This window comes from Empidonax traillii, unplaced genomic scaffold (assembly GCF_003031625.1).
Source record: "Empidonax traillii isolate 1590-97213 ecotype Southwest subspecies unplaced genomic scaffold, ASM303162v1 scaffold93:size1158651, whole genome shotgun sequence".
Taxonomy (NCBI): Eukaryota; Metazoa; Chordata; class Aves; order Passeriformes; family Tyrannidae; genus Empidonax; species Empidonax traillii.
In genome coordinates, this window is record NW_020955286.1 from 178,061 (window position 1) to 204,561 (window position 26,501).

The window sequence follows — 26,501 nt, forward strand, 5'->3', positions numbered from 1 at the left end:
ATGAAAAGGGCCCTAGAGCACTGTCACTTATTAAAGCAGCATGATGACCTCATGCATGACGTGCATGATGCAGGGTAGCCTTAGTTACCCACCATCCCCAATAATATTGCCTCTGTACAAGAAGGTCCTGGAGATTAGGTGTGACAAGGAGGCAGAATTCCAAAGCCCAAGTGAGGCAAGCTCAAGCATGCGTGTCACCACACCAACAGCTAAAGGAGCACTTCTCTATTCTGCACATGGAATTTGTAGATGTACCTCTCCTGTCCCAAAACACATACGTGCTTTCAGGGATCCTATGTAAGGAAGTTTTTTGATCATTCTTTCAAGGACTCAGGTTACATTTATTGGCCATGTGGCCAAATGACTATTGTGGTCTTTGCTGTCCTGTTCATAGACTGTCCCAATAGTCTTTGTTTCAAAAGCCTGTGAATGATTCCTCAGAGATTTTTGACTTTTAAAATCCATCAGGAAATCTCATTTTTCCACACTGAGGATTACAATATGTATTACCCATTACCCATGAAGTTTTCAATATTGTTGTTTCAGCCAAAAAAAGTTGATTTATTCCTGAGTCTATGAGCAGTTACTCAAATCCATTTTTCTGCTATCACAGCAAAACACTCTCAGCAAAACATAACATAAGACATGTCCCTCTGTTTTGTTTCTCTTCAAAGCAATTGGTTCTTTCATGGATGTTGCGTTACCGAAGCTCAGTTTCAACATACAGTGAAAGATGGCTTACTAAAAACAAGATCTGGACCAAATTTGTAAAACATTTACTTGCAAAACTCAGAAGATTTAGGCTGGCAAAACAAAATGCATAAGGCAGTCTTGTACCAGTAATTTGGGCCCTTCTTCTTTTTAGTCAAATTCCAAACAGATCAAAATCCTAGAGATGTAGATAGTTCTTCTTCAAAACCATATATGAAGTACAGATATTAACTTCCCTGAAAGTATGACTACTTTACATTGACCATATAATCCCCTAAAATTTTCTGTCTCCACTTCTCCAATGCTAACTAGAGAAGGCTTTCCTTACCCACCTTTGCCTGTGAAATCTTAATAAAGTAAAAATCCATAAATATATAAAAAAAGGTGGGCCAAATTAATTAATTCGGGTCTGGTTCCTCACCATTCCTTAGATTAATTTTTCAGACCTGATGTTTTATATACAGGTCTGTCACATGGGATGAGGCACATACTCTTTAGAGACTCTTTTCTTTGCAAGAAAACCTGCCAAGAATACTATAAAAGCACATATTGTATTGATGATACAATCCATGTGCACACTTTTAAAGACATACGTGCATGCAGGAAAGGGATGGCTGAAAATTCAGAATGGAAAACACTTGTAATAACAGTACAGCAGAAACTGAGACCCATCCTAAAGTTAACAGATGTAATTTGAAAGCAGTCAATCCTTACAGATACATAGAAAAAATCCAGGAAAACATTCATTGCCATTCAGCGTCTTAGTAATATTCCTTATCCAGCAAGGATTGATTCAAATGGTCCACTCCAAAATTTCTTAATCAACTATTTCATGTGATGTAGTCTGGTAAGACATACTTCAAAATACATTTACCAATCTAAGACACAGAACACCACCACTCCTGCTTCAGATGAGAATGTCCCGACATTTTAACACTGAAGTTGTAAGAAGTGAGAACCTATCCATATAAATGTGTACATCTGAGGGTAAGGAACTCTAAACTGATGCATAATTTTGCTTTTGATGTGCTGAGGCTACTGTAAACATTTCTAGACTGAAATAATTTTATTAACCTTCACTCTTCCTTACACAATTTAGAGGCATTGCCATCAGAAACCACTTTGCCAGAAAAGCCACAACTGAAAAGAGATGTTAATTTTGCTTTACACATAAGAGCTCTCAAGGGTAGGTTTTTTTGTTGATTTAAACCAAAACTGAACTGGAAGTCAACATGCAGGTGCTCAGATAAAACCAAAATAATTATTCATTTGGTTTATGTTCAAGGCCACACACATCTCTCTGAGGCATACCACCTTAGTTAACGGAAAAATATAAAATTTAGCTACTATTGAAGATAAATAAATAAAGGAGGCACAAATTTACAAAAAAGGGAAGGGCCAATTTTTGCTATAATGTAAAGGAACAATTGCTGTTCATAACAAACACTTTAATAAACACTGATACAGGACACATTACTTAGGTTTTTCATACTTTAGGTACTTATGAAGGTAAGTTCAATCTCATGCCTTCAACATGTCAGAAACATGGCACATTTTCAGAAATAAACAAAATGGCTGTGTTGAACTTGATCACAGCTGTTGCAACAGACACATCTCACTATTCAACGTCAACACAGTCCTGCCCAAGAAAATCTCTCATAAGCAAACTGCCTGCTAAAACCAAATAAAACCCCAAGGTCAGAAACCAAAATCTACAAACCTGGCCCAGTCTCCTACAAAAGTCTATCAACATCCTTCCATTTAGCAACTATAGAACTCACAGACCTACACCATCTTAGAGACTTAGTTGAAGTTCAGACTTATTTTTCAGTAAATTCAAATCTCAAAAGACTAGCTTAACTGAAGTTATTCATACAGCATCCCTAAGATCAGAGAAAACCCAGTCCAGGTTAAAAAAAAAATCTTGATCAATATGCTACTTTGGAAGTACCACAGATATGACCTTCCATTCTGTGACCAGCCATGCTGTGCAAATACTTGCAGATGAACATGGGAACCCATTTACAAAACAGAAAAAAATACAGAATAGCCCTTATATTAGATTAAAAGAAGGAAAAAACATCACTACTTTATGAGTATGGAGGAAAAACTGTGGTGTGATTACACAGAGGAATTTGCAAGTAAGAAAGATCGATATCTGCATACAGCTTATCTATGTAAAAGATTTATTTTCTCAAATACATCTGTATCTCACATCTTGATCTCAGTTAATTTGAAAAGAAAGACAAATCATCCGTCCAAATAAGCATATTCTGTCAGGATACTTCAGAAAGTTTGCAGGTCACCATAGCAAGATTTTGTCTTTAACTGTAAAATATGCAAAAATCACAAGGTTTGTAGAAGGCTTGTAGAAGGTTTACTGCAACATGCATAATACTTGACAACACAAAGAACTTATTTTTTCTTTTAAGTTGCTGAATGCACTTAGAGATCCTTTCAATATTATTTATTGAATTATACCGACTGCCTATTGTAAAGAATGTGCTCAGTGTATCTAGTAAGCAACAGTCAGTGCCTAGCAGGGAAACAGAATCAGGGTGCATGAGCACTGGCAGATTGAACAGTCAGAAAACACTTCAACTTCATTGTTTGTGAAGCAGTTTATTGCTTTCTGTCAGCTTGTTATCAACATTCAGCTTAATCCTTTCTTGTGTACTCCTGTTTAGGCTTCATATTTGAAAAGTATCTGCATTAGATTTCAGTTGCCTATGAATGTCTCCAACTATACAACTATTTCTATTAATTAACTCAATGCCTCAGTTACTGAAAAGTATTTTAGTCTCCTCTAAATAAAATGGTTTTAATATTATGCATGGTAAATTGAAAACCAACTCGGTTCTTTTTTGTCTTCCAGCAAAAGCCTGCTTTGAAGTTTGGAATTATTCACAATAATTCCCAGAGAAGCTTTCTGCAAAGGAATCTTGGTGTAGTCAGAAAGAACGACCTTATTCGATCAGGAACTGAACACAGCAGCTGCTTTGCTGGCAGAAGATATATAGCATGCACTCATGGTGGTTTCCCTGCCTCCAACATAACCCATTATATACTGATCCAGTTATTGCACAAAAAGCCTTTTTCTTATAGCACACTCTCCTTTTCACTTCTGTCTCACACTGTTTTGGAGAAAAAAAAAACTCTTGTGGATGGAATGCTTTCTGCTTTTCAAATATTTCATGCAAAAATGCCATTTACTCCCACAGCCACTGCTGCCTTCTCATTCTCCCATCTTTTACACCAAGATGGGGGGGTAACAGAGAAAAAACCAAATTGAACAGTTTTTCAAGATATGTAAATTAGGGCTTTATTGTTTTATACTTTTTTACAGTTAGGTGCCTGATGGTTTTGATTTTTGTCTTGATAATTCACAAGACAATTAAAAAGTTGAATCTCACAGGGAATGCACAGAGGCAAGAAAGTGTCACAAACTCAGAGAGGCAAGGTCTCTCAGGTAAAGTTCTTCAGAAGCATGACTATGTTTGCACTTTTTTAAAAAAAGAGGAATAAATACAGTGACTTAGTTTGATGAAGTGTTGGAAAATGTGTTGCAATATTTTCCTTCCAAACAATACTGTTGTGTAACTTTTCTAAACTTTTTCAGTTAACATGTAAAATAAATAAACAAAACCATTGAAAAACAAAACAGAAAATCTACTGCTATATTGGAAATCTTGCATATTAAAACTAACATTTTTCTCTATTCACTTTTCAGTTACACTCTGATAACCAGGTAAGAAAATCATCTGCTTGCCTGCCCTTTTCCCCAACTTTCTTAGCTGGAAGCAGTATAAACCCCAACTATGCTAGGAAGTCAGATGTAACGGAAAGCATTTAAGATACTTTTTAAACAAATTAGAAAGGAAAAAAACTGTTTACGGGGCCCATGTGTGTTCACTTGCATGAGCCATCAGTAAGTCCCATTTCTGCCTTCAGAGCACAGAATAATTTTCCCAATGAGTATATTTATAAACAAAGACAGAAACAATTAGATAATGTGTTTGAAAATAAAGGAGTTCCTTCTAGACACATATATGGAATGGGCAGACAGGAAAGAGAGCCTGTGTCACCTGTTATATAAAGTTAAGATATAAACAACCCTTGATTGAGCACACTGTCTTGCTTTTGAACAGGCTTGTAAAACCCTCAGTGGTCCAAATGCACAGTGGAAGTGCAACAAAAAAAAAAAAATCACTGTTATTCTTCCACTTACATTAGTAAGCCAGTGATGAAGAATGGAAGCGGGGGTGGAGGGTGAGAAGGTCAAGAAATTAGGAGCAGTTACTGGCATTTGCAATAAGACTTGCTTTCATACCCTTACTGCTTTCTCACTGTAAAACCATCCTGATTTATTAAGATAATACTTTTCTCACGTGACACATGGCAGTGCAACTTCCACATACAGGGAAATCCATATGAAATACTGAAACCAATTCTAATTTTTTTTTCTCCTTTGATAGGTAGATAATTCTTATCAAAAAGACAACCTATTCATTCAGAGAAAAAGGTTCAAGAGTGTATCATCACTCAGCTGTTTACAATCACCTCTGTGCACTCTCAGATTTCTTAGATTTACAAAGATAGTTATCTTTTCGTTTGGCTTTTATGAATGAATTTTAGAAGGGCCAGTGAGGGTCATAGTATTACTGAAAATGGGAATATTCAGAGAGATGCTGAAGGAATATTCACACCCGCATAAACTTAATATACAATGAAAAAGGAAAATAAAATAGTTATCAAGTCAAGCCCAGGAGTGTGACATTCCTAGATCAAAATGAGTACTATTTAATTCTTTAGAAAGCATGAGGTAAAAATTTTAAAGTCTAAATTGTGTTTTCCCTTATAAACATTATCATCTCCATTTAACTGATGCACTGGGATACAAAAAGTTAAGCTTGAGATGTACAAAAAGTGTTTCAAGAAAAAACAGTTGGAGGTTTGGTTCCCACTGAAATCAGTGCAGTTTGGGAAATTAAACACTATTCTGGATTTCCCTCTCTCTACCATTCAAAGCCTATTAGTCATGGAACGTATCCCTCTTATCAAAAGGAACAGATTGCTACACATCAGCTATCTGTGGCAACTGCTGTGTGTAAATACCTGCTTGTACATCCTGTGGGTCAGTGTGCCCACCGCAGTTACTGTGCGTGCACAATAACCGGATGGGAAGGATGGCTGGAGGGAAGTTGAAGACTGAAGCTATAGCAACCAGCTACAAGAATACTTAATGTTTGCATTTGTTCCTGTAGCCCTAAGAATACTCTTGTGCAAAATACCCTTAATAATTTGTTTAACTGTGGTTGCATTAGATCAAGCTGAAACCTTTTTTTTTTTTTTTCCAGTAGGATTTAAATGAACATTTACATAAGTTTTGCAACTGTTTTAGACATTCTCTTTTGCTTCGTGGAGCTAAACCAGAGCTAGGGAAAGATCCATTAAGAGCTATTTTAGGTTTTACAAAGGAAACTCAAAAGAATTGAAACAGACTGTTCTACACCAGACAAAAACTTTTTTAAGTTTAAATTTACATGTTTATTTCTGAGACAACTATAAATGTCTCACAGCATGTACATATTAACTTCCACATTCAACCAGCAGAATAAATCACGAAGACTAAATTTTTCCTGTAAGAATAAAAATCACAATCCTAAATACGATTATAACACCACTATCACACAGGATTTTTACTGTAAATTGGAAATATGTCATGAACCTCTAGTGAAGGATAGTCCCATAGTTATATAACGGCCAAAGAGGAACAGATTTCCAACATTGTCTTTAAAAAACAATCCTGAATCACACACAGCTTTCTGAAGACATCTGTGGAGGAAGGGGGCGGAGGAGAGGGAAGCAATAATTGTTTTCATAAAAAATGCCCCCCTTTACTAAAAAAGGTTTTGTATCATATCGAATTCCCTCCCCCAAAAACCCCTTAGTTTTTTAGAATTCAGGGAGACATGGGGAAACTGTTTCATTGTTTGCAAGCAGTAAAGCCCAGGTGCAGACAATCAGCATTTTCCCGCTGTGAGACTGAACTAATTCTGCAGCACAGAGAAAATCAACAATCTGTCTCAAAAATGGCAGGAAAAGGAACATCACCTTTTTCTGGTCCTATACAATTTTTTGTTAGCTTCTTTCTCTCTGCCATTTAACTCTGGTGCCTGGCTCATCCCTCCCTACTTTTCAGAACTGTTTCCTTTCTTTCTTCCTGCAGTAGCTGGTAGGTCCAGTTGATTGAGCCAATTACTCTTCTGTTACCTTATTTCTTGATTTCTCTACTCTGTTTATGCATTCACAAACTCACTTAGGAAAAAAAGAATTGTCTAATTTTCTTTAAAAGGAGAAGGTAGGCTCTCCTTTGGAAAGAACTGCACACCTGTGAAAGCAGATGAAAACCTCAGCTCAGTATCAACGTGAAGTATTCAACTGCCCAGTGAGAAAACAAAAGCAACAGGCCCAAGGATCTTAAACTGGCCACCTAAAAGACAGAGGTCACATTGTAAAATTCAGCTTATTTGGAAAATGAACACAATGCTTGCATAGCTGACCTATTTAAATCTTTTATTTCGTAAAGAATTTATGCAACTTCTAAAGGAAAACTAAGAATTCAGTTCACTTATACTTGACTTCTAAATGAAGGTTATAAGTCACTGGATGATCATTGGAAGCACTGTGTATCTTCATATTTCACCAGTGTTATGCAAGAAATAAAGAAAATGAAACTCTGGCTCATATCTAATTCCTCAAATGTTTCCAATGAGAGAATAATCATAAATAACAGTAAACTATCTGCTTGTACCTAAGCCATTTTCCAAAACCAACCACTATCCAGCAGATTATATCCGCTAAGAAGCCTATTTCCCCCACACCAGCAGTGATGTATTCTTCTGTCAGTAGTCAGTTTTGTTTTTAATTTAGCAAACTTTCCTCTATTCAGAGACATGAGGTTGTTTACATTATTTCTGTAATGCCAATCAAGAAAGCTTGTGTACATCATGATACAAGAATTACTTTTTAAATTCAGCCCTCCCAAATATGCAGACAATAAACTTAAAAATAATTCATATTTTTGATTGTTTGCCCCAGCTTTTTTTAAGGGGAAAAGCACTTCTGATTTCAGTTTATTAAAAAAATAAAAGTAAAGGCATATAATCTGTCACATGGGCATTGCAGATTTTAATAAATTGGTTCAGTTCCTTTTCAGTTTACTGTAGCGCAAGATTTGCTCTCCCCAAATTAAAGTGAAAAAATATCTTCTGCGCTTTTTTTTTTTTTTTTTAAATTAGAAATACTAACATGACTTTATTAGGAAGAACACAAAAGGTGGGCTACATGTATTCTCATTTTGGAAAATACATGGAAAGTACAAGTGGCAGAGAAAGCATCATCTTCATAAACAGAACAATAAATCCAAACATTTGAAAGTACTTACACGTGTGACCCAAGTCCATTACAAGTACTTTTGAAGTATATAATCAAAATATATAGGGAATAAAATGTACTGTGTGTAGTCATCTCTGAAATACAGGAGACAGGAACCTCAAGAACACAATGTTAACATCTGGAAAGAACTACAAGAAGCATTCAGAGAGCTAGATTTGTATCTTAAAAATCCGAATTTCACTTAAACACTACCATTTCCAGCCCTCCCTCTCTTGTTATATTGTCACAGAATCCTTAACAACTGAGGAAACTGTAAGGACTTCATTTTTATACATCCATCTAGAGAACAAAAAGAGACAGTTTACTAAAAGACAGGATTCTACAAAAATGAACTTGAAGACAGATACTTTTATCTACTTTTCATCCTCAACCAATACACCAATAACATATGATAGCAGTTGGCAGGACTTCTTCAAGGGAAAAGTGGTCCAAGGTCAGCTCATGAAAGCAAGCTTTTACTGAATGACAGTAGTACTGAACCTCCTTTGGCTACTGATAATATCATTGCTGAAGTTTTAAAGGAAGTTTAGGAAGTTCAAGCTCATCACTGAATTAATGATTCAAAACATAGAATTAGTACAATAAACTTTGTTCATACAGTGTAAGAGGGCAGAGAAATGCACAAAAGCCTGGTAAGACTGCAGTATCCCCACAGCCTCTTCTCATATAAAAGTATGTTTTACTGGCTCTACAATCACAGAGACTGTAAAAGACTGCAAAAAGCCCAAGAAATTAGCTCATGACTCCAGGCCTTTCAAAGCACCAGTCCATCTTTTAAACTTCTCTTAACTCATGAAAGTCTTCTGTCTAAGCTTCAACAGTTCCATGGAGCAGACCTGGGTGTCCTTTCAGTCAGCATCAGGCATAAGTAAGGAAATTATTGCCCACTTCTTTATTTTCTATGGCCCAGGAGTTCATATTTCCCCCTCAGCATCTTTATTGGATAAAAATGGATTGCATGATAAAACAAGGCTCTCCACAGCATCTGAAATACCTACTCAATCCCAGCAATGAAGCTGCAGTGTTTATATTGCACTTCACATTCTTTTTCAGTCACACTTGTATTTAATAACAACAAAACCAAAAATTTACGATTTGTAGCCAATATTTATACTTTCCATTTGGCAGTTCTGATAAATATTCATACTGAGACAAAACTGACTTGGCAGACTGTATTTATCAGCATTTCATACTAAAACATTTCATCTAGAAAGCCAACTGTATTTGCAACAGTTTTAAGAAGCTTTTAAGTATATTATGAGAGAAACTCACAAAGAACACAAAATCAAAATAAACAAGTAAGACAATAAAAGAGGGTTGGTGGGAGCACTAACAGTTCAAAATTTAAAGATTTGTTATTTGTAATCCCTAAAGTTTATCTAGTGCTGAGTACTTTAGAAAGACAATTTTCTTTTCTAAACACTAAATACACTTTCCAAGTTCCCAAAACATCATCCACAATACTGTACCAAAAAGGAAATGAAGCACAGTCAAGAATTTAATCTATAGTCCTGGTAATTGCAAAATTTGACATTTTTTTTTCAAATATTGACTTCTAAAAGTAAAACAATCCCGTGCTCATCACTACCAGAAACACAAATTTTACAGAACTAACTCAGACTTAAGCGATAATTTCTGTGAAAAGCAACACAATTATACAGGTCACAATTTCAGGAACAGTTGTACTGACAACAGAGGAAAATGAAATCATACAAGTCTGAAAACAAAACAGCACTAAAAACTGATTTTAATGCTGAAATATGTAATCATATGCATGCATAATGAAAGACTTGGATAGCTTTGCTGTGTAGTGTATTTATTTATATATTTAATAATTCCTTTTTTATTAACAAAGAGTTGGGATCTCATCCTATTTTAATATAAAATCCTTCAATCTTCTTTTAATCAATCAAACATTCGATCTTCTAGCTAGGATAAGTCTCCACTAATTATAAGATTTCTGATGCTTTGTCAAGGAAAAGAGCTCTGAACAACCTACTATAAGTAAAATTTACAAGCATTAAAGATGTAGTAATTTCACTGTTGATCCTTTCAAAACAATCACCTCAACACTCTTGCTTTCCTTCAGAGCTTTCTCCCCCAAGTCCTGATTCCTGCCCCTGAAAAAATTCTCATTTCTAAGCAAGAGTCCTCAGGTCATCAACATTAATGATCACTACCAAATTTAACATATCTAATGAAAGTGTGCATTAGTTGACAAACAAGGGTATTGCATTCCTACTGCACCTACTTAAGGAATAGAACATGAAATTTCATGTATCCTACATCTCAATCTCTTCTTGTGTATGTGATTATAAAGGTCAAAGTAAGATGGGAACCCAGGTGTGAGGAACAGCATCACTCACCATTTCCTGAGATGCATACTTTGGATCTTCAGGATCAACTGACCAGTAGCAGTAATCAAAGCTGAAGGCCACAGTTTTTTCTCTTGAGTCCCAACTGCTATCAAATCTACTGTCAACCTGACAATAAAAGGAAAAAGACAGAAAGACCAATTTACTCTAAACATGCTGATCAGAAAGCATATTTCAAATTAACAGGAAGTTTATCTAGGAACTGTATTGTGTAAAAGGACTGGCAAATAGTTTAACCTCTTCATTGGATTTTCTTTGATGCTTAGAGTGAACAGAGACATCCAAGACCTGCTGAAGTATTTTTACTGGAGGGTTCATTTACTGCATCTAAGGTTCTCCAAGGTGTATACAATAAACATAATTCAGCTAATTCTACATATTAGCAGGAAAGCTTTAACCTATGAGGTATTTCTTAATCATTCTCCTGTTTCACTGAGAAAACAGAAATGAGGTGCCAGCTGAGAAGACAAAACCATTTTTCTCACTGCATAGTTGGAAATGCAGGTCTCTTCCCCCATTTCCCCTTTGCTTTGTCATGGTAGCAAGCTAATGCTTCTGCCATTGGGACTGCACAATTACTAACCTTTATGGGTTAGTAACAATGACAGTAAAGCCTTTCTAGCACAACAGTAAGAAATTATGCTTGAAATTAAGGGAATCATGTAAGTCCTTCTCTAAAATCTTGGCCAAGTGATCCGTAATGAAAGAGATAAGCTTATGACCAAGGAACTATACATTGTTGATCTACTCACCAAATGAGAAGAGTAATGAGTCAAAACATGACACAAAATTAACAACATTCACATGCAATTTTGACCCAATTGGAAACATATAACCTGTAATATAATCTACTATTGCAATAGCATAAGTAGAAAAAAAGGTTTGTTATAAAATGGTAGCCAAAACGCTCAACACAGAGCCCCAAAAACTAAGGGTGACAATGTTTGTCTGAAAGATTACTGGATACAGGGTAGTGTAAAAACAGCCACCAGCTGTGAGGCTTATAAGGAAAATGAGTTTACGGGCCCATCTGACAGGCTTGTTTTTTTAAACCAAGAAAGAGTAAAGCAGAAGAGGACAGAAATAGTTTTAAATTATCTTTGAAGTAAAGGTTTTCTACATATTTTAAACCTGCATGACACTAAAGTTGTCATATTGAATTAAACACAACTAAGGTTTCCTTTAGTCAGAATTAATGCCTTTATGAGCCTTTGGATCATCTATTACAACATTATCAATATGCCACAGTTAAGAGTATTTTATGTTATTACCTCTTGTAATAACCTTTTCTTAGGTTTTCTGCAGCAGTAAGCAGAAGACAGTTTAGAGCACTGCCTTCCTACAGCAATGTGCAAAAAACGAAACAAAAATACTCTACCCCTCCACCTCAGGAGAAGCAGCCTCTGCTCACAGAGCTGATTATTTCTTCTAGTCAGAGGGTGTTCGTTTTGAACTACAGAGTGCACTTACCCTGGACAGCACAGTGTGAATATTAGTGTATAAATATTAATTTATAGTCTGTCTTGGATTCATCAAATACTGTTTAAATTTAGCTTATGCATAAAGCAAACTCCTCACCAATTACAAAATCTCAAGAGATGCGACATCGACAAGCCAGCCCCTGTATCTGCAAACAATCCTTCTTGGCCTGCTACAAGCAGTCTGCCTTGCTGCTGAGGGTTCCCCTGCATGCCAGGGCAGGCCACAGCTCCTCTTTAAACAAATGAAACATAGAAAGCTCTGGGTCTAACAAGGACCATCTGGAATCAGTCAGGCAGCTGCAGGACCATGACCTGCCAGGATGGGCTCACCCAGGGGGACAGGCAGCCTCTCAGGCCCCAGACCTCACAGCCCTGTGGTGGAGACCAAAGCGTTCCCTGACTAAGTGCCAGAAGAGACAGTGGCACACCCAGAGGATATGTGTCTCTTCAAGAGCTCTGTCACATGTATAAGGAACTGAGGAAAAATATTTCAAAAAGTAGTGAGTCTCAGGCTTTGTAAATACAGCCTTTGAAAAGAGAAGATACAGAAAATAACACTACTTCCACAAGATCTCTCGTACCCCTAATATTTTTCCCTCTTATTAAAGAAATAAGAAGCACTTGTAATCAATACAACAATAATTATAATGAAAAAGATAAATAGTTCAAATCCTTTCATTCAGTTTCTGCCAAGGTTTCTCTTCTAAACTGAGTGTATTATTTCTCCTGAAACAGCAATCTGGAATAAGTGGACTGTTTGCAGATATAAAGAAAAAGGAGACAAGACATTAAAAAGTCATCCATCTTCTGGGATCCCCACAATAATCTCACAGTTCATTTATTTCAGTTTCAAGCAGAAACATTTTTGACAACACAGAATTGCTTTGCTGCTGTTCTATTAATTTAGTGAAGGACTGTGGCAGTTTTAAGTAGTTCAAGAGCCTAAAGCAGAAGACTAGCACACTGGCTCCAGAACTCTCATGAAGGATGATGGCTACACTCAGTTTATTCTTACAGTTCTTGGTCTTTTACCAAGGCCTGAAGAGTAGCTGAAGACATTTTGTTTCATGCAAATCAGTTGCACTCTGAGTGCAAACATGAGAGGAGGAGAAACATAGCCAAAGAAATTATCCAGATGTTAGTAAGATGAGCACAAAATCATAAACAGTTTACTAACAGCTTTGAATGATGGCATGCAGCCAGATTGCAGAAGCTTTGACAAATATAAAATGCAGGCAACACGTTACATCCTTTGTCAAAAAACCCCTCAAACCTGTACATCCACCCCAAAACCAAAACACTCCTCCCACATACTTCTGCTGCAATTGTTCTAGAGCTGTGCCAGCTTAAAATTCTCCGTTAACATTTCTATTAGAATCACCCAGTAGCCAAGCAAACATGAAAAAGTATCAAGATATCAGGATCCTTATATGAGAAAGAGAAGACAAATAGCATACCTTTACATTTCTGACTTTTGCCACTTTGTCATCAATTTCTACAATCACTCTTCCTCCTTCTGCAGTCTCTCTGGAAACAAAACACATTAAAAAAAAATAACATTTAAAATATGAAGAAACAGAAAGGTGCATGTCAGTTTTCTAAATCCCAGAAATAACATTCACAAGGAAGTAGAGTGGAGCACTGGTAGACTGGCTATGCTTTGCGGAGTATGGATCCACATCACACACTTATGAGCCACAAGAGTTGTCAGGTCTGACTTTTACCAGTTAATTTTTACCAGTTAATCCAGAGTGTTTGTTGTAGTCCTCAAAAAGCACTCTTTAGAAAACAACCAACAAAACAAAACAAACCCAAAAAACTTTCCTGAAATGTAAACGGACAGGATTGTTCCTCAAGTGCAAAGGACCATGCACCCATAAACACTAAAATTCCCACTGAAAGCAGATATGACTGGCTACTACAGACAACTTCCACATCCAAAATTAGTCATATTAGAGAAAAGAAAAAAAAATTTAAAAAAAGGATGTGGCCAAAGGAAAAAAACAAACAAACAAACAAAACCAAACACCCCCCCCCCAAAAAAAAAACCCCAAACAAAACAGAATCAAACAAAAAAACCCAAGCAAGCAACCAACCAACCCAACACAAAAAAACCATCTTATTTTTGGGTGAAAGCATGATAGCTATTTGAGGATGTTCTTAATCTCTCTCAATAATTATAATGGATTTTTTTATATCTAGTTGGATAGAAATAAGGAAGAAAAGGTCAGTGCCCTATTTCTCTGACTTCAGTACTGAGAAGCTAAAAATAAGAGAAACACACTTTATATTTCTTCTATATTTTGCTGCGTGCTCTAGTACTGACAAATCTTGTAAGCTGTAACTTTCTGGTAAAGTTTTTTTGGAATGAAGCCTAATGCCTCTCTAAAGCTGTAAGAAATTGATTTAGAAATAAAAATTTTGTTCTTAATGCAGTTTAGGCATGCTTTGTTTAAAATGAAGCTGAAGGTGCATTGTCATCTGGACCAACAGGTGTTCCTTTCCTTTTACTTTGCAAGCAGGGGGGCCATGTTGTGTTCAGCACAGGCACTAACAAAACTCTGTTCTGTTCTTGCCCCAGGGGCCTGGGTTATACATCTGTCTTTGGAGGTTAAAACCAGTTCTCTCTGTATCACTGTATTGATCACTATACGTGATCTTCTTAGTAAATTGTAAGTCTGAGTCGTAATCTCTCGAGCTGGGTTCATTTCTCCTGCCGATTTACTTTTAAACCAGCACAGATGTATCTATATCCCCCTGATAATCAGCTGGATCAGTATCATCAGGTCAGTTAAAAATAGATAAACTAAGGCAATACGTAGAAAATTCAAATCCAGTTTATATCCACTCATTCATGGCCCTACATCTTCATTTTAACAAATTTCCTTACATGTGCACAGAAACGTTTAGTCCCTCACTGATTACAATCTGCTTTCACTGAAAGCTTTAACTTTCAGGTGGCAAAAAGCACAACAACCCCTGCCTGGAGTCTTTCCTCTCAAGTTCTCAGGTTTTACCCCATGCTTTCTGAACAAAAACATCCAAAACAATGCCTTAGGACGCTTAAGATTTCCACAAAGAAAAATCACTGTAGCATTTTAGTTTTCCAAGCATAAAAAAGTTTTAAAAACATTTCTGAGCATAGGCTGATCCCATTTTGCAGACAGAAGTAATGCTTCACCTTGAAGTCTCTGTACTTTACATTACTGATTTTGAGGTACTTGCCTTGAGACAGACTGAACTTGGTACTTCCTGTGACTCATATTTATATTTGGCACTTCACATAGAAAACACAAGGACAGCTCCCAGAGATTTTAGTTAAGCTGAGAGTGTTCAGTCACCACTGCCTCAAGTCAGATCCCAAGAGAAAGGGAAACATATTATACACAGCTGGACAACAAATGTTGCATTACAAATAGTTGAGTACTGAACAGAGACCTCCCAAAGCTCCCTAAAGAACAAATGAACAAGGACAAGTGTCTAAGGATACAGTCTGTATCTAAGGTAGAAATGAGCAAGTGACTCATTTAACCTGTACACGGGTAACTTTATAGATGTTTTGACCAGCAAATGCTTTCCAACATAAATTAGTTTAGGGACTTTCATATCCACGTACAAACGTCTGCCAGGTGAGCTACTGGACAAAACTGACAGTTGCTCTGTACAGCAGGGCTGATCTAAGACAAAATGAGACATTTTGACAGAATTCCACAGTAATCTGAGAACAGCAGAAGACAGACAAAATCAGAGGGAGCCTTTAGGAGGGAGCTTACTTCAGTTACACATACTCTTTCCTTCACCACCCAGTATGATCTCAGCCCTATCTTGCTTCCCAATCCCATGAGCATCCTTCATTTTCAGTCCTACTGTTAATCCTCCAGTCTCATCATCTCAAATAGTTCACTGAGTTCATATCCTTCTCCTCCTATGCACACACATTGTCTCTTAGGGGTACTTGCTGCTCTCTCTGACATCTTGTCCATGGGCCCACGTTCACTTCTAATGTCTTCAATTGCTCTGCAGGTTTCGTGTCCCTTCTCCTATTGCATTATAGATGGTTATAAGCTGATCTCTGTGCTCCAAAGGTACCAAATCCTACTCTTTTGTCAGTGTCTACCCCAATTTACTTGTACACTCCATAATTGAATCAGAATTGCTTCTTCTTGGACACCAGCTGAGGTCAGCAAACAGATTATTGAGAATAAATCAGACAGAAGATCTTGTTTTTCAGGTCTCATTCCTGGGCTTCAATTGTTATTTGGACAACACTGAGCTCAATTTACTAAAGTAGTGCTCAATGAGGGTTTTTTCAATGGGTCAATACTAGAGAGTACAAACTCAGAGAAAGCAGATCCCTTAAAACAACTACCTGCTATGTTATTATAAGTCTTCACTGAGCATGTTAAATAATTTTAGTTGTTTAGAGCTTGGACAAAAATGCGAAGATTCAGAGGGGTGATTTAAAAAATACACATCAGATTTCAAATTTTAATTCAATCGGGAAATTCAAATAAAAGGTCACCGTAAGTTGCTCTTATATATTTTAAAACATAATTTCCCTGTAACTGGATCCCCTGCAGCAGCTGAACTGTTCTGGGTAAAGCATAAAAATAATTTTAAGTAAATCTAGCCTGAGGCAGGCATTCATGAATAGAGTATTTGTACTCAAATGTCTGAAATCTGGAAAAGCTTTTAATAGTTTTAAATGCCAGAGTATTCTAATTGCAGATATCAAGCAACCTTAACAACAAGCAGTGTTCTCAATCCCAGCTATAACAACTACATGAAACTCACTGCCTTCAGTCCACATGTACTATACATAACCCTATGAACAAATGTATTTACATCCTAGGTTCTCATTGACTGATGTTCTCCCAGGCCACAGTCACTACTGAACATTCAAGATAAAGAAGAGATTCTAAATGTAAAATCTTGGAGATACAAAAATTTTCTGGATATAAAAATTTTTATACTCATATATACATATGTACTTATATAAAATAAACATAAACCCAGTAAGATACAAACAACACAAGATAAAATCGCCACACCACCTTTTACCACAGGGTTCAAGGATTCCACATTATGCAGCTGTAAAGTTCTATGCAGCAATCAGGTACCTTTGTTTGAGTCTCACAAAACAAAAAAGCCACCAGCAAACAAGAATAGAAATAATATCTCCCCTTGCTCTGAGTGCAGATTCACAGGGCCCCGACTTTTATCTTAAATGCAGACTATTGCTACAAGATTACCCTTTAATGCTCCAACCTCCCACACGTGTTCCTACTTTCTAGCAATCACACACCCATGCAATGACTCAGATCAGCTATGATCAGAAGAAGAACCACACCAAAATAAATATTCAAGGTGTCACAGGACCAGCCAGCCCTTCCAGAGCACTCAGCACAGCTGTCACACAGCTGCTAAGCCAAAGCAAGAGAAAGGGCAGGAACAGAGTTGGTGAGAATGGAGATCCCTCCCTATTCTGCAGCTTACAGCCTGAGACCAGGGAGCATAAACAAAACAACATACAGCTGCCACCAGCTCTACAAACTATACATTCGATCTCCCCATAAACACATGTTTATATCATGATTCATTTAGGTACAAACCAGAGAACTCTGGGAAAGCAAGCACAGTTTAATACCAAAAGGCCGGGAGGCAAAGCAGACTCACAGCTGTTCTGGATGTTCTGACCGTAACTCCAGATTGCAAACACTACAAAAGCTCTCTCAGCAAAACCTGTATTTGTCAGCACAGTCTTACACATATGTGCAACAGTTTGCTTTTGAATGAAGAAACAACTCATCATCCTTAGGAATGGGTGCTCTGCTCCACAGGTATGAAAGCTGTATTCTTTGCACCAATAAAATCAACTTCAAAGTACACTTCTCCAGTAAGACATTTGACTTCTACTGCCCAGAAGTCACTGCGGCCCTAACATTTAGTTTCCCCATCCTCCCCTCTTCCTCACTTCTTGAAAAATGCATACTGTGTTCGGGAAATGCCTCTCCTAAACTGCTTTGCAAGAAAACAAGTTATCTGTACAAAGATTAAGCTGTAGAAAGACCATTTAATGGTGCACATCCCAGGAAAGACCTGGATCTTTTCAGTCACGGAAAGCTTTAAAGAAATGAAGACCCAGCAACAGAACAGTGGCACAAGTATAGGATGCAGTGGCAGGGCTCTAACAGGGAGCTGTGTGAGAGACCTGACAGACTGCTGCAGCAGTCCAGAAAACACAGGCAGCCCAAAGGAAATCCCACACCATTTGCCATTCCTATGACAAATCATTTCTGCAGCCAACATGTAAAGCTAATGCGACCCTAGAGGGACAAAGACACTCTGCAAGATGTAGAAGAATGAGCCAGTGGAAAAGAATCATGGGAGAATCAAGACCCTTGAGAGGGACTTTTACACAGCTTGCTGGATCTCACTGAGATGAGTTCAGACACAGAGTACAGAAGTGCAAGGAGGTATACAGAGCTGGAGGAAGCAGTGGGTAGAAGGAAAGGGGGCAGTTCTTTATTTTATACTTTCTAAAATTTGCCCCACTTCTTCTCCACCCTCTCAAATAACAGTCAGGCACTTGGGAAACAAAGGAGCTGAATTTTAAAAAGTCGCCTGTTTATTTTAGAAACGTACATGCAATAAAGCAAAAATACTGGAGTCATTGGCTGTAGTCATATCATGCAACAAAATAGCTTCTACAAATATGGATCAGCAAATTACTCACCAAAGTAATCAAACATACCAAAGCCAATACATACAATTCAAATACAAGGAAAATCTTAAATATTTTTTTTAAGAATTAAGTTTGTGTCTACTCATACAAACTTTGAAAATAACTCTGCAATGTAATCACTGCAAATACTTATGTTTTCCTGCCAATTCCCATCACCCAAGTTAACTCCAAACCCCATCTCAATCTGTACTGAGACAGTACCTCAAAAGCAGTACAGCAATATTATCAATCACTCTGCTCTTTGAGAGATTTTTCATGCTGATCCAGGCCATCATGTAGGTTCTGGGTTTTTTTGAACAATTGACTTCAGTGTTTTGGTTTTTTTTCTGCCCTTCTGTGGCTTACTCTGGTGGAGAGCATCTTCACAACCTGCTTACAAACCCAACCAAAAAGAACAAAATACAGCTACAGAAGACCTGCAGTGAGTATGGCAGAATACACGCCAGTAGTCACTGCTGTTGTCTCTTGGATTCTATCACTTGCCAGGATGAGACCAACAACTATGATAGCCTACAGGTAAGGTACACATTTACCAAACTACCTTCACTTGTACCTGGGATACTCTGTGCCTTCTAATGGCACACCTACGCAGTCATCATGCCACCAGCTTATGTGTAATCCTGAGGCAAATCTAACCCAAGTATTTTCATGGTCATGAGGTCCAAAGATTTTATAGGGAAAATTTGAGTTAGATTTATCTTTTCCTTTCCATTAACAGTATACTGTACACTGTCTCTGCCCCTTATTTATTGGTGGCCTTGGCAGAAGCATCTTTGACAAGCTGCCATCTTTGCACTTCCTGAGGGACTGACCTTGGCCATGAAAATAAATAAATAGACAATGCAGGGCTCATTCTAAACTTTGCTTCAGAGAACACTATCCTAGACAAAAATGGGTTGAGGATGCATCTTTTGAGAGAAAAAGGTGCAATGAGAAGAGCACTAAGAGTTCATGCTACCTCCATCAAAAATTGTAGAGAAGAATGCCAAAGCTTTCAGCCATTAGAGCTTCTGTACTCTGCTGACAAATTAAGGTACCTACAAAAATAACTTTCCCAAACACAACATCCTTCTGCAACATCAGCATATCCTTATACCTGCTGCTGTAACCTGTGAGAGTCGAGGTGCCATTAGTATGAAAATCCTCACTTTGGCTAATGCAGGATTTTTTATTAAAAAAAAATTAAAACTATCAACAATCAAGTAAATTTACCTAAAATTTGTTTTCAGTGTTTGTAATTATTCTCATTACTCAATATCATTTTGCACCCAAAACTCAGAACTGTTTTGATGTGTCTTGCAAACAGGAGTGCACACCCAGTCAGCAATTCTCCTACCAAATTCAGAACAGATGTTTATAAATAATTCTAAAATCTATATTGAAGCCAAGTACACAGAGTTCACCAAGACAGGGTGCTGCTATACTAGACATATTGCTCAAGTAATTTTTTGAAACTACTCCCAGCTGCATGGAGCTTTCATTGGCTCTAACAATGCCTAACACAATCTGAGAGTCAAAAATCACCATTCCTTGTGACTACCATCATCCTTGCGTGGTTTCCCCCTAGTCTTCTTTGCAAATATTATATAACAATAAAAATATGAATATTTGGTACAGAGATAAACATGAGGCACTGTCAGTATTCTTTTCAGATACTGTCCTATTAAAACCATTGAACTTTTTCCTTTATCTTACCAGACTTTTGATACACATACTCACGAGCTAGGAGACAAAGCACAGGATGGCCCCCTCCGGTCACAGTAAGCTCTGTAATCCTGTCTATGCGATGACACAGTAACAAGAAGAGTGTTCCTGTTTGCACCACCCCTAAACTCTTTAACTTCTAGAACAGGAGCATTAGGCATCTTCCTTGATAAATACGGGTCAGAAATACTCCTGATGATACAGCGGTGCTTTGAATCACTGTGGAATAATGATGCTTTCCTTTCACTCAGAGGCATGGAGGGGAGGAGGGAAGAGGAAAGGAAGTCTTTTAAGCTGTCATACCACCAGCATTTAAAGGAGCATGAAATAAGGAGGATTTAAAACAAAGCTACAGTCCAGTCAGTCCACTCTCATCCACCCTTGATTTCCAAGCTGTATACTGAGCAATGACATAGTATAATTCAGACTTTTGCATCAAAGAAATTTTGTGCAAATGCTATGTTTTCCATGCAAACCAGAATTTGGATACAAGTTCTCATTCCATCGGGAGAGAACTTCAATCTGCGATCATAGTTAAATAAATGACTGTGACACTGAATGCTGTGAGGCACTGTCTCATCCCTCTTGCTTTGGTACCTCTTTTGTTTTATCAAAAGCAGCTACTACAATAAACCCTTCAATTCCACAAACAGAGGTGCAAAACTTTTATTTTCTTTTAAATCTATGCTACAGATAGGAAGGTAGTAATAAAATTTTTGAAGTGCACTGCTTTTTAAAGTTCACATAAAGCATTGGACTAAACAAAGGGAAATTGTAGAAACCCTGCCCAAAACTCGCACACATTCTCTGTGCACAGTGGTGATGTCTCACCATTTACTGCACAAAGACTTGCAGCCAACCACTGCACTATTCCCCAGGGGAGATGCAATCTCTACGCATGAAGTCATGCCATCTTACACTTTGTGATCCTGGAGAACAAAACCACCCAGCAAAGACAAGGCAGTGGTGGCCACTGAGGACACGCAGAGTCCTTCCCTTTTAAGAAGCTGGAATGCCAGCCCTTTGCCAAAGTTAGAAAACTTGGTTCACGCAACTGCAGAAAGAATACATCTGGGAAAAGCTGCTGATGCAGTACCCTTATCAAAACACAGATGTGGCTTATGAAAACCACCTGCTAATGCCAAGTGCAGATGCTAAGAGAAAAGAGCAGCCACCTCAGTGACAGTTTATGTGGAAGTTTAAATAATAGACTAAGTAAAAGAAATAACTAATTTAAGGTGGGTGGGCATGGGGAGGTGTCAAGATAGCCTTAACAGGATAGACAAATGTTAAAATACATTTGTTTGTGAAAGGGACTTTCTTTATAAAAGCAAAATTAAAATCTCAACTTTTCTTTAAAAATCTCAGCTCTGCTGTGGAAAAACAGCTTGAAATCATGAGAAATGCATAAACATTGCAGTCTGTACAGATTTTCAGACAGCAAAAGACCCTTGAAGTCCTGATATATCCTGAGATAATTGTTTTGCACCATTAGGTACCAATCCCAAAACCCATGGCTTTTGAGACAGAGTTCAACTACCACCACCTGAAGAAAGGGACTGTTGTGTAACAGACACACACAGAGGAACAACTCTCACTCAACTATCAGAGCAGATGAAAGTAGATAAGAGCCTGCCACTTCTCTAGGTGCGAGAGGGTGACAGCACCAAGGTCACAAGGAATGTATCTATGAAAAGCTACAATTGAAAAGGATAAGGAAGCAAGGTCAGGGAGAAGAAAGACACTTCACTATACTGTGTTCAATAGCCTGCCTTAGTCTAAACCTTGAAATAGCATAAGAAGTGTATAACAGTCCTAAGCAAGCTAAAAGGTGTTTTCTGCTCTTACCTGTTACCCGCTTTTTCCTAAATTTTATATACATTTTTTAAACACTACTCAAACAGCACAGAAAAGCTAACATAAGCAGAAATTGAAGTTGTAAAAAAATAAATTATATGAATACTAATGATGCCAGTATCTTCTGTAATTATACACTTGCAGCAAATACATTTGAAATACAATAGCCTGAAAGATGCTGGTTCAAAAACTGCTTAAAAAGAGCAGCAGTGAGCAGCTAGTGAAGAACAAAGATTTTAAAAGGAACATGCATGAAAAATTTGTTTTGGTGGTGTTAAAAAGGAGAACAACAACAATCTCCAATCTGCTGTTACTTTGATTTTATTTTGTTAAAGCATCTGTTATGCATAAGACTCAAGGAATGTTTTCTACAACATTTATTAAAAGTTATCACTCATGTTAGCAGTAGGCCACATTGCTGTATCTAAGTCTTGAGGTTACACATGAACATGTAAAATAGCTAATAGCACAGTCAATAAAACAGCAACAGCAAAAAATCTTCCTTACAAAATAATCCTTCTTTCTGCTTACCATAATGTGATTACAATGAACAAAGGAGGTGGAGCACAGCAGAGAGATTAATTAACAAAGCTGACCCTGCAGCAAATTAATAAAGCCATACCCAGCAAAAACCAACAGTGATTTACTTTGCATCATTTCCAAAATCACCTGAAAGTAATTTTATTTTTGCACAGAGATTTCCTTCTGAAGAGAAATGGATTTTAAATATTCACATCATAATGTACCCCTCAATTGAGGTCCTTCCTCACCTATTCAGTGCAGATATGCTCAGAGCACTGTTCAGGTCTGGCACACCAAGCACATTTCTGGGAACTTCAAGTGACAAACTTCCCCTACAATTCTCTCTCAGACATAGACTTGCTCACCTGAGCTCTTAAAAACTCAACTCCTCCCCCACATCCCATCCTCAAGCCTCATTAACTGCTGCCAGGAAGACAATTAGAGGACTATGTCATACAGAGCAGCAGTAATGAGGAAAACAATTGCTGCAGCTTAGACTGTCATACTAAACACCTGCACAGCTGGAAGTGTGGTTTGGTTTTAGAATCTGCAACTACTCGGACATTTCTTTGATGCTACCATTTGCCACAGTGTGGATGACAAGGTCAGGAACTCCTGAAGGGACTGGGGAATAAAGAGCTGGCCAGAAGACTTCAAGTTACAGCTCAGAAACAAAGCACAAAAAGGCAAAAAGCAGCTTTTGGTTTACTTACTCTGTTTATCATCTCTTTCAGGTAACACATCTGTGAGATTCATAGAGGATGGCAAAGTTCATTTGTGAGTTACCAAAAACACCAGGAAAGACTGACAAATCAGAGCTCCTAGCCACTCTCTCCTTTTCCAGGCCACAGAGGAAGCTGAAAAGTGGAGATGGCATTTTCAACAGCAGAATATGTCATCTGCTTTGCTGGGTCCTGCACAATTAACTCCCAAACTTTAGGGCACAGCAAAGTACTTTAAAGCCTTCATAAAGAATCACAAGGCAACTTGAACGCCCTAGTGTCAAGTTTTTCAACTAACACCACTAAAACTTTACAACTGAACTAAACAAACTTGCTGTGAACGATTTGACTCAATCCACAATCTGTGAAGGAAAGCACTGTCCTGTAGTCCCTAGTGAACGCCAGAAAAAGAATCCTATAGAAATGAATGAGGCTCTTTAAAAAGAGTGCTCTATGCCACAATAAAATATTCTTCCTTCCTATCTCTAAGACTGCTTATGTAGCAGCTCTCAAACTATACTGTGATAATGGACTGAATCCTGGGTACAAACAAATGAATTGAGACCAGCTGCGAGCAGAAGATGTGGGCCATGGAGGGAAAGGCGTGAGGTAGCCATGCTCCATCCTGGTCCCAACACGATACTGCCCTGGACACATGGATTGCTCCCCTGCCAGCGGGCCTCCCATGCACAAACAGCCCTCCCTCCCTCCTCTCACATAACACAGGACTGAGATACACTGTAATAGCAATCAGCAGCCACAATTAAGTACTAGAATTGTGATGGGTTATCACAACAAAGGGACAAACATGTTTGAAACTAGCAGCACATGAATTGTGCTGTATTGCTTTCTGCTGGCCATAAATAGTAAAAGAACATGTCCAACACTGCAGGCATTTCTGTAGCTTACAAATACCCAAACAGCACTAAGAAAGCTACCCAGGAACAAGGAGAACTGTAGACACAGATTGGAATACTTTCTCAGCCAGGCATACTATTACCAGGTCTTGAGCGTGAGGTCTGCTATCACAGCACCCTACTACAGATTGCAGTGTTGGCATACTCCACAAGGAAATCAAGAAAGAAAAAGAAACAACATTCCTAGTTCACATAGTTACATGCTAGCATTGAAAGTGTTTCCATCAACAGCTTCTGACTGACAACCAAAAATAACATTACACTTTCTTTACAAAAGTCTCACATCCAATAGACCGAGCATTAAGATGTCTGGAAATAAAGCATTAATGGATTCATCAGTTCCCAGATCCTATTTAATACCTGATTATTATGTATCATTATAGTCAATTTATAGCACCCATTCAGGCTTCCATATTTCATTCTGAGGGCGAAATGTATTTAAACAGAACAGGTATCCCTGTAACCACAAAGTAACAAATCTTTTTTAGTATGTAGAATAGTAAATGTGTAATAAAGACATCTAAAGCAATGTTACTCCAGTGAACATATTTGAGTGAATTTACTCCCAGAACTACATTTTAGTGATAAAAAAATCATTTAGTCCATTAAAGAATGACTGATAGCATTATGAAGAACAGTGTCTGCAAGCTATTTAAAGTTTAGGCAAAGGAAAAACTTCATTTTCTGTAACTGTACTGGCTTTATAACTATTAGGGATTATTTGTGCATAGGAGCTCTCTGTCAAAGAATGCATTGTGATGGGTGCCATATAGACATGGAACAAAAAGACCACTCTTTGCCTTATGCTAAATAACAAGTTGCAGATGTGATTAATACAGTTTATAAAAGATAGAAACTTTAAACAGAGAGCAGGATTTTGAGAACTCCTGCATTAAAATCTTTTAGTATCTGACTACTCAGTACATTTTAACATGCAAAATGAACGTTCATGTGTCATTATAAATTAAATGAAAAGAAGCAATGAGGAAGTTTGCATGATAGTCTAGAAACAACCAACCTTGAGTTCTAGCCTTTGCCTGCAGCTTTTCAATTTTTGGCACTCTTAAAAAGCCAAGTTGAATATTTTTGGCTGGAATTGACATTGTACACATTACAGTACTTCAATCTAGTTGAACTGCATTATTTTCTGCCGGAAGTCTTCCTTCTTAAAACACCTAAGAGATCCTAGGAGCTGTGGCAACATGGGTACCTCTCAGAGTCCATTGCAGAGTGTGTGTACAGAGAGGTGAGAGGTTTGTGCGATGACCGTATAGGAAGCAGTATAAGAAGCTGGAAAAGAGCAGGCCTTTAACCCCACTGAGAGCTTTAGTCCTTTCAATGCCTATCAAGGTTTCTTTAAGTCTTCACATATTTGTCCTCAAAGTCATTCCATCTGGACAATTTTGTTCTAGGCTATAAAGCAAGTTCTCAGACTTTTCTCATCAGACCTTTCACAGAGAATACCCAGCCACTTCTCCTTCCCATTTATAAAATGTAAAAATCCATCTTGAAATGCTTTTGCTGACCTGAGCTGTGGAAGCACAGTAGAAGGAACAAATGGCCTATTGCCTTTGGGATCAAATACCACAAGACTGGTCTCTGCCTCCCTCCATATCCCATTTGTTACACCACCATGAGTTGAGTCAATGGCATTACTTAACAGTCTCTCCCTGCACTACTCCCTGAGTTTCCACTCTCACCTTCACAGAAGCATTTCTGTTTCAGCATCAGATTAGTTTCTGCCACGTGCAGGAGGTTGCCCACATTTTTGATCCTACCCTCCTCTCCAAACTACATTCTCCACCAAACAGCTGTCCCACACTGACTATATTTTTCCTGTTTATCACACCTTATCTGACAGTTACAGATGCTGTTTAATGCTATAATTATATATTCACTGCTATGCACTATTTAATGCTACCCATCTGGGAAAAACATTAAGACAGATGTGGTGCAACATTCCTCATCAAGAAGGATCTCGTGAGAGGGAAGATTACATCCCAGCCGGT

General features: G+C 37.8%; 1 protein-coding gene across 1 annotated transcript in view; it reads right to left on the minus strand.

The window, feature by feature from the left end:
• The window catches only part of STARD9 (StAR related lipid transfer domain containing 9), a 101,076-nt gene that overhangs the window by 72,829 nt on the left and 1,746 nt on the right, over positions 1 to 26,501 (minus strand). The window contains exons 2-3 of the mRNA XM_027881683.1: positions 13,483 to 13,552; positions 10,536 to 10,652 (exon numbers count right to left, since the gene is read on the minus strand). Of these exons, the coding sequence (XP_027737484.1) occupies positions 10,536 to 10,652; positions 13,483 to 13,552 (187 nt within the window). The remainder of the gene's footprint in view (positions 1 to 10,535; positions 10,653 to 13,482; positions 13,553 to 26,501) is intronic.